The 13,726-nt window shown below is 51.6% G+C and overlaps 2 protein-coding genes across 2 annotated transcripts in view; one reads left to right on the top strand and one right to left on the bottom strand.

The window, feature by feature from the left end:
- The first annotated feature begins 2,859 nt into the window (after positions 1 to 2,859).
- On the top strand, positions 2,860 to 5,967 carry Tmem211 (transmembrane protein 211). Its single transcript, XM_036171675.1, has 3 exons — positions 2,860 to 3,060; positions 3,847 to 3,985; positions 5,711 to 5,967. Exons 1-3 carry the CDS (start codon positions 2,860 to 2,862, stop codon positions 5,965 to 5,967), a joined length of 597 nt encoding a protein of 198 aa, XP_036027568.1.
- A 5,167-nt stretch (positions 5,968 to 11,134) lies between these two features.
- The window catches only part of Sgsm1 (small G protein signaling modulator 1), a 70,408-nt gene continuing 67,816 nt past the window's right edge, over positions 11,135 to 13,726 (bottom strand). Inside the window, exon 28 of the mRNA XM_036171674.1 lies at positions 11,135 to 13,025. Within this exon, the coding sequence (XP_036027567.1) occupies positions 12,937 to 13,025 (89 nt within the window). The 3' untranslated portion in view covers positions 11,135 to 12,936. The remainder of the gene's footprint in view (positions 13,026 to 13,726) is intronic.

The following is a 13,726-nucleotide window of genomic DNA, read 5'->3' as shown; positions in this document are numbered from 1 at the left end:
AGTCAGATCTAGACAAAGGAGAAAGCGTCCACTCGGTCTCATTTGGGCTCCCTGTAGGTGGACACCGGTAACTGGAGCCTGGTGGAATGTGCTTTGGGGTTGTAGAGCTTCACTTAGCTTTCTGGGCACCTGTTCAGTGGCTGTGATTTTTTCCAAGGTGACACTGAGGCTTATCGAGTCTTTTCAAGGACCCAGAAACACCAGAACACCCTGGGACGGTGGAAGACCGGGCTGCCGGGCTCCACTCCCCAGTCTCTTGGCCTGAAATTACACCCCTGAGACCAGCTGACCCATGGGAGGTGTGGGGAAAAATAAATCCTTTGTCACCCAAGGGATGCCTGACTCCTCAGGTGCTGACTAGCAGCCTCAGAGAGATTCCTAGCCCAGAGTGAAAAGCTCTCACATCTTGACTGTGCCCTTCTACCCAGGCCGATCTCTCCCCATCCCTACAGACGTCTCCCTTCCACTGGCCAGGATCGAGACACACTGCCAAGCCCAGACACCCAGCTCGTCTGTACTGCACACGCTGGGATCTGTGTGATTCTTATACACATGCAGAAACTAGTATGACCTGTAGCTGTGGCCATCTTGGCCCGGATCTCAGGCTAGAGGCTAGGATTCCCTGTCACGTTTAAGCAGTCCTGGGCTCTGAGAACCCCCAAGTTCTACAGCTGCATCCCAGGCCATTTGCCGTTGGTGGGGACCCACTTTCTGATTTATGCCTGAGAGAGCTTGAACAGGCTCCGCCACCAGCACCAGCACCAGCACCAGGGTGAGACTCCTTCCAGCCTGGACCGGAAGACATCCTTTGTTACTTAGGTAAGGCGCTACTTTCAGCCCCCTTGCTTTTTATTGTTATTGTTGTTTTCAATTTAATCTCACTTTTCTTTAGAAAACAGGTCTTGATTGGGAGGTACCCCTCAAAGCTCCCCTGCTGGAAACTTCAAAATCCTGTGTCGATGGTGTCTGGGGGTGAGGCCATGGGGAGGTCAAAATGGGCTAGTGAGGTCAGGAGGGTGGGGCCCCAGCATGATTAGTTAGTGGATCCGTAAGAGGAGGAAGAGAGGGGAAGCCCCCACTCCCCAAAAAAACCATGTAAAACAGCCAGGTGTTGCTGAGTGTGGGCACATGCCTTTGATCCCAGGAGAGGCAGAGGCAGCCCCATTACTGAGTTGAGGCCAGCTCCATTTGGATATGGAGTCCGGGACAACCAGACCCTGTCTCAAAAACCAAACAGACAAAAGCCGGGTGTAGCGAGTGCATGCTTGTAATCCCAGCACTAGGGAGGCAGGAGTGGGTGGCCCCTGGGGCTGGATGGCCAGCCAGCCTAATGAGCAAGCTCCGGGTCCCAGGGAGAGACCCTGCCTCAAAAACAAAAACGGTGAATACTCCTGAGGAATCACACCTCTGGCCTCTGTATGCATGTGCCTACATGTCCATGCATGCCCACACATACATATACAGGCAGGCACGCACACCATAAAACGGTGAACAAGAAGAAGGAAGAGGAGGAGAGGGGAAGGGGAGGAGAAGGGAGATTCTGGACAGTTTGTCAGACTCTGAGTAGATGCTACACAGTACTCTTGGTCTTCCCAACATCATGAATCAAATGATTTTTTCTTTTTTTTTTTTTATAAATGATGCAGTCTGCAATATGTTATAACAACAGAAAGTGAACTGAGACAATACCAAAATCTATCAGGACTCCAGGGATCATGGGTCCACATTCCCAAATGCTCACAGCAATCCTGCAGGACACTGAACATCTATGTTGTTCCCCCATGGTTCCTAGCATGGAACTAGGCAGGTGTGTGGAGATGGGTTCTTGGCGGCAATAAGAATGAACCCGGGAACAATGATATCCCACGGGACAGTCCACAGACTCCCAAGAACGTCAGTAGCAAATGCCTCCTGAACCAGCTGCGGAACCCCCCACCAGATCCTAGTCTACCATGAACAATGGACAAGTCCCAGGCCCTCCATGGAGAGGAGTTAGCTGGTGGGTGGAACAGGAACCCAGCCTGGGGGTATGGGGCTTCAGGGATGCCACGCTGCTGGACAGGGCTGTCCTTTTGGACAAGGGAGACTTGAATTTTCTTGTTGTGGTCAACTACCTGACTAGATGCAACTTGGAGAACAGGTTTATTCTGGTTCACAGTCTGAGGGTGCAGTGTCCATGGAGGAGGAGGAGGCAGGAGGGGCAGCCGCTACATCTGCAGTAGGAAGCCGGCGAAGGATGCTGCTTAGATCACTTTCTCTCCTTCGTTTGTTCGTTCATTCGTTCCTCCCTCTCTCTCTCCCTCCCTCCCTTCCTCCCCTCCCCTCCCCTTCTCTCTCTCTCTCTCTCTCTCTCTCTCTCTCTCTCTCTTTTCTGTTTGTTTTTGAGACAGGGTTTCTCTGTGTAGCCCTGGTTGTCCTTGATCTTGCTCTATAGATCCGGCTGGCCTCAAACTCAGAGATCTGCCTGCTTCTGCCTCCCAAGTGCCGGGGTTGAAGGTGTGTCTGCACCACCACTGCCCGGCTTCACTTTCTCCTTTTTATTCAGCCTAGGCCCCCAGCTTCACGCCACCCACGTTCAGGATGGGCTTTCCTAATCTAGATGACCTCTCACGGAGGCTTGCTGGTTGTAGATCTTGTCAAATTGACAGTCGGGATTAACCGTCACAGGAGACGGAAAAAGGCATGAGTGTGTGTGTGTGTGTGTGTGTGTGTGTGTGTGTGTGTGTGTGTGTGTGTGTGTGTGTGTGTGTGTGTGTGTGTGCAAATGAACGGGGACTGGTGTGTCCCCGGGCTGGGCCACCTCATTGTCCCCTCTTCACCTCTCACCTTATCTTGACCCCTAGATCAGCCACATCCCTGATGGAGGTCGGCGTGTGGGCTGCCCTAGGACTCTCCCTCACAGGCATGTCCGGCCTCAGCCTGGTCTCCCCTGTCTGGTTCCAGAGCCCTTCCTTCTCCTATGGTGTCTTTACATACTGCTCCTGGCCACAGGGTGACCACTGGAACCAGAGCTGTGTGACCTTTGGGTCCCCAAAGGACATGCCTGGCTTGGCCTGGAAGGTGAGACACAGCTCTCGCAGGGCTGCTGGCTCCTGAGGAGTGGGCTCCGAGGGTCCTTAGCTTACCACCGGCTGTCCCAGTGTATGAGCGAGCACACAGGTTCTTAAGCCCAGAAACTATCAGAAACACCCAAAGAACTTCGCATAGGTTTCTGGGCTACACCTCTGAGCTTTGGGCTCTGCAGGCATCAAGTAGGGTGTGACTCTGTCTAGAGGTAGCTCTTAGCCCCCAAGAACCTTTGTGCAAGCCAGGAAAAATCACCTTATTCAAGACACCATACTGCCACCTGCTAGGAAATCGCTGTCATCAATAAGCAAATCTGTGGTGGCTCTGCAATATACAACCTGCACACCCCGACATGACTCTAAGCACTGTGGGGTTTACCAAATGAAAGATGAGGTGTTCAGGTCGTTATGGTTACACATGTCATGGCAATCAACAGTGGGGAGGGTGATGAGCAGGTACTTAATCCAGCACCTAGGAGGAATATTATACAGCCTTCAAAACTGATTGCAAAGCTGACATTGCAGATTAGGGGCTCCTCCTGGCAATCCTAGCAAGTGCTTAATAACGGCAGGATGTAGTGGTTCATTGACCTGGATTCTGCTTCTGTTTATTGGATTAGCTGTGTGTCTTAAGGCAAAGGGCTTACAATCTCTGTTTATTTATAGGGAAAATGGGGTTATAATAACACATAGCTGTTGGGATCATTTCAGGGACTCACTGGGCAATAGGCGGAGTAATTGCCATGTGCCCCATCCCACCTCTCTCTTCTGTCGCCTGAAGGTCTCGGCTGCAATGCTCCTGGGAGGCTGGGTCCTGCTGGCCATTAGCGCTCTTCTCCTCCTGGCCTGGGCACTGGCCCCAAGAAGGTTGTATCCCAGGAGGGGCCCTGGTCCAACACCCATGGTGCAGGCAGCAGCAGGTAGACTCCCCCACACAGTGCTGAGATCTTGGAGGTGAACCCCGAGATTGTCAACTACCCCTGTCCTTCATCAATTCAGGACTTGGGGATAGGAGGACACACAATGATGAAGCTGCCCCCACCTGGCCTTAGCTGATCTAGTCCTGTCTACTCCTGTGTTTCTCTTTGGTCCATCCATTCTGTACCTTGTTTACCAGAGCTACCACTTCGCGGGTGGATATGCTGTGCACCACCCAAGGTTGCCCAATCAAGAGCTGAGAAGGCGCTGGGGTCTAGTCCTCGCTTCCCTTCTGCTTCAGTGGAGAAGGGTCGCTCTTCTCTAGTTCACTGGGACCCTCTGGGTGGGGTGGCCTGAGCCCCACGGTGCCTCTCATCTAATTCACCCTCTACCCCTCCCACCCAAGCCAGAATAACAAGGCCCCACAGGCTCAGGCTCCCACTTCCTCTCCTGCCCTGGCATACGTGTCCTTCCCCTGCCCCTCCATGTCCTTCCCCTGCCCCTCCGTGTCCTTCCCCTGCCCCTCCAGCCTCACAGACAGGCCCAGCTGAGAGAAACCAGACCCAACCAGCTGACTGGCTTATCCACCTTCCAAGGGCTTCCCATGGCAGGCGGAGGGAAACCCAAGTCTCTCTCTCCTGCCTCAGCCCTCCCGGGCCTGGCCTCACCTTTCCAGCTGCCAGCTTCTCTCAGATGCTGTAATCCCACACTCATGCCGCAGTCCCCTCCCCTCTCTGCAGGAATCTGCTTGGACCTTACTTCCGAGCGGGGAGCTGCTCTCTTCTTCTCAGTGGGACCCCCCGCCAGCTGTCTGTTCATTTTATTTCTAGCCTTACTCTCCCCACGGGAGTTCCTTTTGCCTTTATTTTGTAATGGATTCTTGGTTTTTAGAGTCTGTGGGAAGAATACACCTTGATACATAGCAATTTGACACCCCAGAATTCTACTCTGATGCACAGGGTGGGGAGTGAGGGTGGGGGGGGGGGGGGTGGGGGGGTGACAAACTGAGCAGAAACAAAGTATCACTCTCTGATAGAGCTCTTTCCTGGGGGTCGATTTTCACTTGAACATTTGCAAAGCACAACACGGAAACCCTGAAACACAATTTCCTGTGTGCATGGTGCTAGGGAGGGAACCTAGGACCTTGGGCATGATGTGTGTGGGCCTCAGTCTCTAGAGTGGGTGGATGGAGAGATGGGTCGATGGATGGATGCACAGAAAGATGGATAGATGGGTAGGTGAGCAGGAAGGTGGGTAGATGAATAGATGGTTAGATGGGTGGGTAGGTGGTTGGAAGGATGGATGCATTGATAGTTGGATGGATTGGATGGATGGATGGATGGATGGATGGATGGATGGATGGATGGATGGATGGATGGATGGATGGATGGGTGAGTAGATGGATGTGTGGGTGGGTAGATGGATGGGTAGATAGATGGGTGGGAGGGTGGGAAGGTGGGTGGATGGGTGGATGGATGGGTGGGTGGATGGATGGGTGGGTGGATGGATGGATAGATGGATAATGGATGGATGAGTGGGTGGATAGGTGGATGGGTGGGTGGGTAGGTGCATGGAAGGATGGATGAATTGATAGTTGGATGGACTGGTGGATAGATGGATGGATATGTAGTGGTAAGGAGTGGCAGGGTGTGGGGTGAGTCCTGGAATGATAAGTCATCCCAGAAGCCTTTGCCCAAACACTGACTTTCCTTTTCTGCTGCCCCCAGCGGTCTCCACCCTTGTAGGTCTGCTGGTTTTTCCAGCCACTCTGGCTTCCCCATTAGCCAAAGAAGTCTGTGAAGGCTCCTGCACGTACTACAGCGGAACATGCCAGCTGAGCTGGGGCTACGCCACTGCCATCTTCAACGCGGTCCTGACCAGCCTGCTTGTTGTCATCAGATGGCCTCGAATGACCTCCATCCAGAGGACAGCCACCCCTCCTCTAGTGACACTCGGGGAATCACTCTCATGTCAGGATAAGTAAAGGAGCGTCACTCAGGGAAAGCGAAAGACAAACAAGAACCATCTACTCTACAGTCGTATACAATTGTTACATCCTCAGGTTCAAATCCCACCTCCTCTGCTTCCATGCTGTGTGACCTCAGGCAAATCACTTTCCCTTTCTGGACTCATTTATTCTTTGGTAAATTGGAGGTTGGCCTAACACCTACTTAATGGAGTTGTTACGGAGGACTTTGATTTGCCACATGTAAATGGAGCATGCCTGGCACAGAGAACCCAGCAAACAAGTGCTGTCACCATGTCCCCAGCTCACAGAGCTAAGGGGACTAGGGTGAGAATTAAGTGTATGGATAGAAAGTGCACAGAGCGACCCTGAAAAGATGGCCGTCTAATCCAAGACGCTTTTTTTGTTTATTTGTTGTTTTGAGACAGGGTCTCATGATGTAGCTCTGATTGTCCTGGAACTCTCTATGTAGACCAGGCTGGCCTCAAACTCACAGAGATCTATCTACCTCTGCCTCCCGAGTGCTGGGATCAAAGGTGTGCACACCACACCCATCTAATCTGACACCCTCTTCGTGGGTGAATACTTGTTTTCTCTCATCCCTTATAATCCCTCCTTGCTTGAGGAGCTTGAGCATCTTTATTTCCCAGGAGCTATTTAGTGAATCTGTTGTGTACAGGTACAGGATGCTGCTCCCGGCCGAGTGGGGCTCAGAATCCATCCTGCCCTCCACATGAGTAGAACACTGATGAGGAAACCCTACTGTTTCTGGGAGCTCAGAGGCCTTCCATCTATTTCTGATGTCTGCCTGTCTGTCTGTCTCTAGATTTTTTTTTTTAAAGATTTATTTATTTATTATGTATAGTGTTCTGTCTGCATGTTTGCCTGCATGCCAGAGGAGGGCGCCAGATCTCATTACAGATGGTTGTGAGCCACCATGTGGGTGCTGGGAATTGAACTCAGAACCCCTGGAAGAGCTGCCAGTGCTCTTAACTGAGCCATCTCTCCAGCCCTGTCTCTAGACTTCTTGTCTGTGATGTTTTATGTTGATTGTCCAGTTGACAGGACCAGGAATCACCTCAGAAAGCAGCCTCAGGGATGCCAGTGAGAGACTTTGATAATTAGGTTGACTGGGCTGAAAAGATGAGCTTAAATGCACAGCACTATCCCGGGGGTTAAGTTTCCGAACTGCGCAAGAGTGAGAAGGTGAACTGAGCACCGACATTTATCTCCCTCTGCTTCCTGACTGCATGCAGAGTGACTAGCAGCTTCTCACTCTGGTCGCCATACCTCCCCGCCACGATGGGCGCTGTGGACCAGAGTAAACTGTTGTAGAATAGTATTATAAGGTGTGTTACTTTTGTTTATGTTGCATTTGTTTAACTCTGTGAAGCTGTGCTACTGTGCCTGTCTAAAACACTTGATGGTCTAAGAAAGAGCTGAATGGCCAATAGCAAGGCAGGAGAAAGGATAGGTGGGGCTGGCAGGCAGAGAGAAGACACAGAAGGAGAGATCTGGGAGGAAAAAAAAAAAAGAAGTAGCCAGAGAAGGAGGAGGACATCAGGGGCCAGCCACCCAGCTATATAGCAAGCCATGGAGTAAGAAATAACAAAAGGTATACAGAAATAGAAAATGGTAAAAGCCCAAAGGAAAAAGCTAGATGGGATTAATTTAAAGTTAAGAAAAGCTGGGTTGAGGATTTAGCTCAGTGGTAGAGTGCTTGCCTAGCAAGCACAAGGCCCTGGGTTTGGTCCTCAGCTCCGGAAAAAGCAAAAGTTAAGAAAAGCTGGTAAGAAAACACCCTAACTGTCGTGGTAGAACTCTCATCCAATGACTGACGGAAGCGGATGCAGAGATCCATGGCCAGGTCCCAGGTGGAGCTCTGGGAGTCCAATCGGTGAGATGGAGGAGGGATTGTATGAGCGAGAATTGTTGAGACCATGATTGGAAAAAGCACAGGGACAAATAGCCAAACTAGTGGAAACACATGAACTATGAACCAATAGCTGAGGAGTCCCCAACGGGATCAGGCCCTCTGGATAAGTGAGACAGTCGATTAGCTTGAACTGTTTGGGAGACACCCAGGCAGTGGGACCCGAACCTGTCCTTGGTGCATGAGCTGGCTGTTTGGAGCCTGGGGCTTATGCAGGGGACACTTTGCTCAGCCTGGGTGAAGGGAGGAGGGGAGTGGACCTGCCTGGACTGAATCTACCCAGCTGAGCTGAATCCCCAGGGGAGTCCTTGCCCTGGAGGAAATGGGAATGGGGGGTGGGTGGGGAGGCAGGCGGGAGGAGGGAGGACAGGGGCATCTTGTGGCTGATATGTAAAATTAAATCAAATTATAAAATAAAAAAACAAAAGCTAGCAAGAAACAAGCCAAGCTAAGACAGACATTTATAGTTAAGAATAAGCCTCCATGTGTGTATTTATTTGGGAGCTGGGTGATGGCCCCCCAAAAAAGAGTAAAACTAACCAACAATTAAACCCCCTGAGACCACTAATCTGTCATCCACTTGACAGGCTCTAGAATCACCTCTGGACAGACCTCTGGACAGGCCTGTGGGAGACTGCCTTGTCTGCAGAAAATGAGGAGGGACAAGCTGCCCACACTGGTTGGCACCATTCCCTGGGCTGGGATCCTGCAGTGTGTAAAAAGGAGAGAGGGGGCTGAGCACCAGCATTCTTTGCTCTCTTTTCTTTGCTGGGGATATGGTGTGAACCTTAGTTTTCAGGTCAGCAGTGCACAAGCCCTGCTGGGATGATCTTTGCAAATGGACACAGCTGACCTGATGAAGATGGTGGTGGATGGCTTGGAGGGTCGTCCTGTTCAGCAGCAGTAGAGCTGGGGTTCGAAGTCTCCAGAGGGTAGACAGGGACAGACGATCCCAGTTCAGTTGGCATTATGAGAAAGTCACCCCTATTTCCAACCCTCTTTTACATCTTGGAACATGATCCTCATTGGACTTGAGTGTATCTTCAACGCTTCTCACATCCTTTCTCTCCCCCCACCCCTCCCCCCCCCGCCCGTATGTGTGTGTGTGTGTGTGTGTGTGTGTGTGTGTGTGTGTGTATGTGTGTGTGTGTGTGTGTGTGTGTGTGTGTGTGTGTTCTAGTGTGGAGCACACACGTGTGAGGCCAGAAGTCAGCCTGGAGTGCTGTTCCTTGGGTACCATCTGACAGGTCCGAAGGAAACCCCAAGTCCCTGAACTCCAAAGGGAAGTCCAAATATCCAGAAACGAGCTCATCCTGGGCTACAGGAGGCTTCCTGGTGGTTAGGTCAAAGCCAGAATTCCTTAGGAACCCGTGAAGCTGGTTCCCCTTTACTAAAACATGTCATTGCCCTTACCTCTGACAAAAGAGACATATGGCTCTCCAGTTAGTGGATTATTAACCGTAGCACCTATCGGCACAGTCAAGGTCTGTGCCAGCCTCCAGGCTCCCTCAGTCCATACTCACAGGCACTTGTTATATATTTCAAAGCTCCTACAACAGTCTCCTGGCCCTTCCCTCCCCTGGCTACTCACCCTTCTCATAGCGTAGCTATTCTAACTACCCACTGTGCTCCTGCTAATCTGTGTTTTCTCTGTCCTCTACCCCTGTTATTTCCCATCTCTTGCAGACAGCCCCAGCCATGTCCAGTTGGTTGGCTATGTTCAGCCTACTTCTTCCTCTGCTCTGGGCTCTTCCTGATGCCTCTGACTGATCTCTCCCTCACATCTAACAACACACCCTTCCCATACCATGGAGTGGTCACATAGTCAGTTTACACACCATCCACCTGTTTTGAGACAGTGAATCTCAATGGCAGGCAGGGCTGGTTGGCCAGGGAGCCACTGGATTCCTCCATCTCCCATTTCTCCAGCACTGGCATTCCAGATGTGTAGTGCCACACCTAGCTTTTTTTTTTTAAGGTATTTTTTTTTCAAAGATTTATTTATTATGTATATAGTGTTCTGTCTGTGTGTTTGCTTGCACGCCAGAAGAGGGCGCCAGATCTCATTACAGATGGCTGTGAGCCACCATGTGGTTGCTGAGAATTGAACTCAGGACCTCTGGAAGGGCAGTTGGTGCTCTTAACCTCTGAGCCATCTCTCCAGCCCCCACACCTAGCATTTTTACATGGGTCCTGGAGACCAAACTCAGGTCCTTGGGTTATTTAGTAAGCATTTAGCTCACTAAGCTGCCCACAGCTGGCCTCTCTTCCTGGATGTCCTAGTTTGAATTTTAAATGCTGCCAGCTCAGTGTGAGGAGGAGGTGATGAATCCTTAAAGAGACAGGTTCAAGAGGGAGGTGTTTAGATCACTGGGGGGCATGTCCTTGAGGGTAACTGTGGGAGCCAGTCCTGTGGCTAGGGGGTGAGTGACTTTGCTTTACAAAGGAAGGGGCAGAGGGCTCTGGGCTCAAAGTCTCTGCTGAGAGAGAGTATTTCAAATAACCATTCTCACAGTTTTCTGCTGCCTGTGCCAAAAGTTCTGGCTTCCTCTTTGTGGGTTTTAAAAGTGAGTTGGTGTAAGGACACTGTGCCTTGGGTGGTATGTAGGACATTGTGCCTTGGGTGGTATGTAGGACATTGTGCCTCTGGAGGGGTGCAGGGCACTGTGCCTCTGGAGGTGTGCAGAATCACGCCCAGTGAGGGACTTGGACATGAGGGATGACACCGTAGGTTCGGGATCAGGGAGAACCTCCTTGGTCATCTGACTGGAGAAGAGTGTCTGCCAAGGTCAGAGATGGACAGCACCCCCTCCCAGTGCCCTTCTTTGGCCATCCCTCCTTCTACTGGGACCTCCCCTGGGAGAGGACAGGGAGGAAAGGTAACTGGTGCCACCATGCTGACATGAGAAGGTGAGGGCCTCCCAGATGAGATAGTGCCTGCCTATAATCACAGCACTTAGCGGGAATCAGAAGTTCAAACCCAGCCTCAGCCAGTCTCTGCTGGAAAGGAAGGCCAAGGCTAGCCTGGGCTATATGAAACCTTGTCCACGCTCTCACACCCCATAAATGCTGTGTGGAGTGGCACATGCCATTAATCCCAGTACTTGGGAAGCAAAGGCAAAGGAATCTCTTGTGTTCAAGGTCAGTGTGCTCTAGATAACAAGTTCCAGGCCTGCTAGGGCTACACAGTGAGACCTTGTCAAAACAAAAACAAAACAACAAAGAAACAGGAAAATAACCAGACCCACACACTTAAGTTTTTCACTCAGCTATATTTGCTCTGAATAGAGTCACCTCTTCAGTAAACACTTACAAGACACTTCGGCAACACTAAAAAGAACTCCTTGGGCAGGGGGACACTCCCCCAAGGCCCGACTCCAGGAGAAAACACGACACACAGACATCAGCTGGTAAGTGGAATAAATACGAGGCACTCAGAACCACAAGCACACGTGCTCGGGAGGCACGATGGGGGTCGGAGGGAGATCTTGTGCTAGACTCCACACTGGCCAGTTACAAAAATAAATAAGGGTCAGGAGGTCTGGACCCGGCTGTGCTAAAATATTACCCTTGGTGCCAGCAGCCCTGTGGCAAAATCAACTTTTATGGGACGACCCTTTCTCCTCCCATCGTGGGAAGCTGGGGGTCTGGCTGGGAGGTGACTGTTGTCACCGGGTGGCCTCCCTTCCTGCTGCCCTGGGCACAAGTGGGCTGTCCATTCAGGGCTCTCTCTGTCCACCCTACCCGCTGGGTGGAGGGCAAAGATTTTGACTCAGAAGGGCTGATGAGAGAGGACATCACAAGCCTGCAGAGGGGCTCAAGGCATCCCCTGGAGATGTTTCAAACCACTCATATCTCCTCCCTATGAACTCTTACTTGCTCTTCCTTGATTGCCCCAGAGGCTGTATGTAGGTCCTGGGGATGAGATTCCGTTATGACTCCTGACTTCTGCTGGACCCCAGACCTCTCTACTGAGGGACAGTGAGCAGGTCCAAAAGCTCATTCGGGGTCAGTGTGTGGATCAGTGGGTCTTGGTATGAAGGTGTAGAGGAACCATTCTCAGACCCACCCCTGGTCCCAGCTCACCATCACGGAACACAGACCAATCCCACCACGGGCTAACCCCTGGCTCATTCCTCCTCTGTCCCGAGAGAACAAAGTGCTTAGAGAAGACTAGTGTACCTGAGCAGGGCTTCCACAAACACACACATCTGCAGACTTCCACAAACACACACATCTGCAGGTTTCCGGGCCCAGGCCCACAGGTGATGGCTGTGAGGTCTCCCTTAGGGAAGGGTAGTAAGGGTCGGGCTCTCAGGAGTTCCTACCTCCCGCCTTGGATCTCCAGGGCACTCACAGGATGCCTTCCTAAAAAAAGAGTCTCCTGGCAGTGGGCAGAGAGAAGTCAGAAAACACATGGAGTGAGATCTGACTCCAGCAGGGCTGTAGGAAGCTGTGTGCTTCTGACAGGGCCATGGAACAGACCTCAGCGTGAAGAGAACGGACAGGGATAGCTGGTAGCCCCTCCCCCAGTGGTTCTCTGGTGGGGCACATCTTCTGTGCAGGGACATTTGGGTCACCTTGGGAGATGATACAGGTGATATACGGTGGTTTGAAGTCAGAGATGATGCTCAAAGACATTCAAACGTGAGTAACGCCTAAGGGGACCCTTGCTCCAAGTTAGCCTGGCAGGAATGTTCTGGAACACCTCCAGAGGCGCTTCCTTGCCAGGTGCAGAGGAAGCCCCAGAGGTCTCCTATACAGATGAGGAAGGAACGGGACAGAAGAGGGACAACAGGCCCAGAGACCACTTGTACTTACTCACAACCCCATCTCCCAAGAGGGGGAAATCCCAGTCTTGGGCAATCTTTGGTCAAACAGGAAAACGTAAGGCTGAGCAGGGCTCTTCTCTACCCCACTGCCCAACGGCCAAGGTCAAGAGTCTGGCTCTCTGTACAGAAGTCCGCACTGGTCCACAGACACAGGACCTTGTTGTGCTGGGCTGCAGGAGGGAAGGGATGGGCGACAGCAGGGATGCCTGGCTGCTGCGGCCCTCACTTGTTCTCGATCAGAATCTGCACTTTGTGCACGAGGTCCCGGGCCAGCTGCAGGATCTGCTTTGCATTGTGCCGCTCAGCCATTTCTGCAAGAGAAGACAACACTTGTGAGCGGCCTTGTGGGTCAGTCCCAGCCTGAGATGCCTCTGGCTCCTGGTGTGAACTCTAGGGTGTTTCTACTACACAGATTGACTCTGAAAGGAGGCATGCATCTCCAGCTTCCCCAGCTCTAAAAATGAGGGTTGCAACAGGAAGCCGCTGCATGACATTACCATGGAAACATAAAGACGTGATGTTGGCTCAGAGTGTGCTACGAGAAGGCTGTGTCTTCCACCCTTCCCCAAAGACAGAATGTCTGTGAATACTTCACAAAGTCCGTGTCAGGCCAGGCACAGCAGTGCACACCTGTAATCCCAGCACTGGGGCAGCTGAGACAGGAGGATTGAGAGATGGAGGCCAGCCTGGGATACATAGCAAGACTTTGTCTCAAAAATAAAAGGTAGTATAAAGCCGGTGGTAGATTCTTCAAGATGCTGTGGGGAAGAAGAAAGCCATGGACGGTGGAGATGAGGGGAAGAAACATCAAGAGCCACACAAGATCACACTGAGATCGTCAAAGCTTTGCACACAGCGGGATAACTGGAAGGTTGACTTTATCACGGAGAAATCATTTCAAAAAGAGAGAGAGAGCTAAGACCACAGTTCCTAAAGCAGATGCTGAGGTACCCCTAGGGTTCTTAGTAAACTCAGGGACACTGTGGGCTGTGGAGCATTTGGAGGGGACCTT

Source organism: Onychomys torridus, chromosome 22 (genome assembly GCF_903995425.1).
Source record: "Onychomys torridus chromosome 22, mOncTor1.1, whole genome shotgun sequence".
In the NCBI taxonomy this organism is placed as follows: Eukaryota; Metazoa; Chordata; class Mammalia; order Rodentia; family Cricetidae; genus Onychomys; species Onychomys torridus.
This window is presented reverse-complemented; position numbering and strand designations above follow the sequence as displayed.

Excerpts from the sequence above, each read along its gene's own strand:
- Tmem211 (XM_036171675.1), top strand. The coding sequence starts at position 2,860 with ATGGAGGTCGGCGTGTGGGCTGCCCTAGGACTCTCCCTCACAGGCATG. Across the intron at positions 3,061-3,846 it reads TGCCTGGCTTGGCCTGGAAG|GTCTCGGCTGCAATGCTCCT; the intron begins GTGAGACACAGC and ends TGTCGCCTGAAG. Across the intron at positions 3,986-5,710 it reads CATGGTGCAGGCAGCAGCAG|CGGTCTCCACCCTTGTAGGT; the intron begins GTAGACTCCCCC and ends TGCTGCCCCCAG.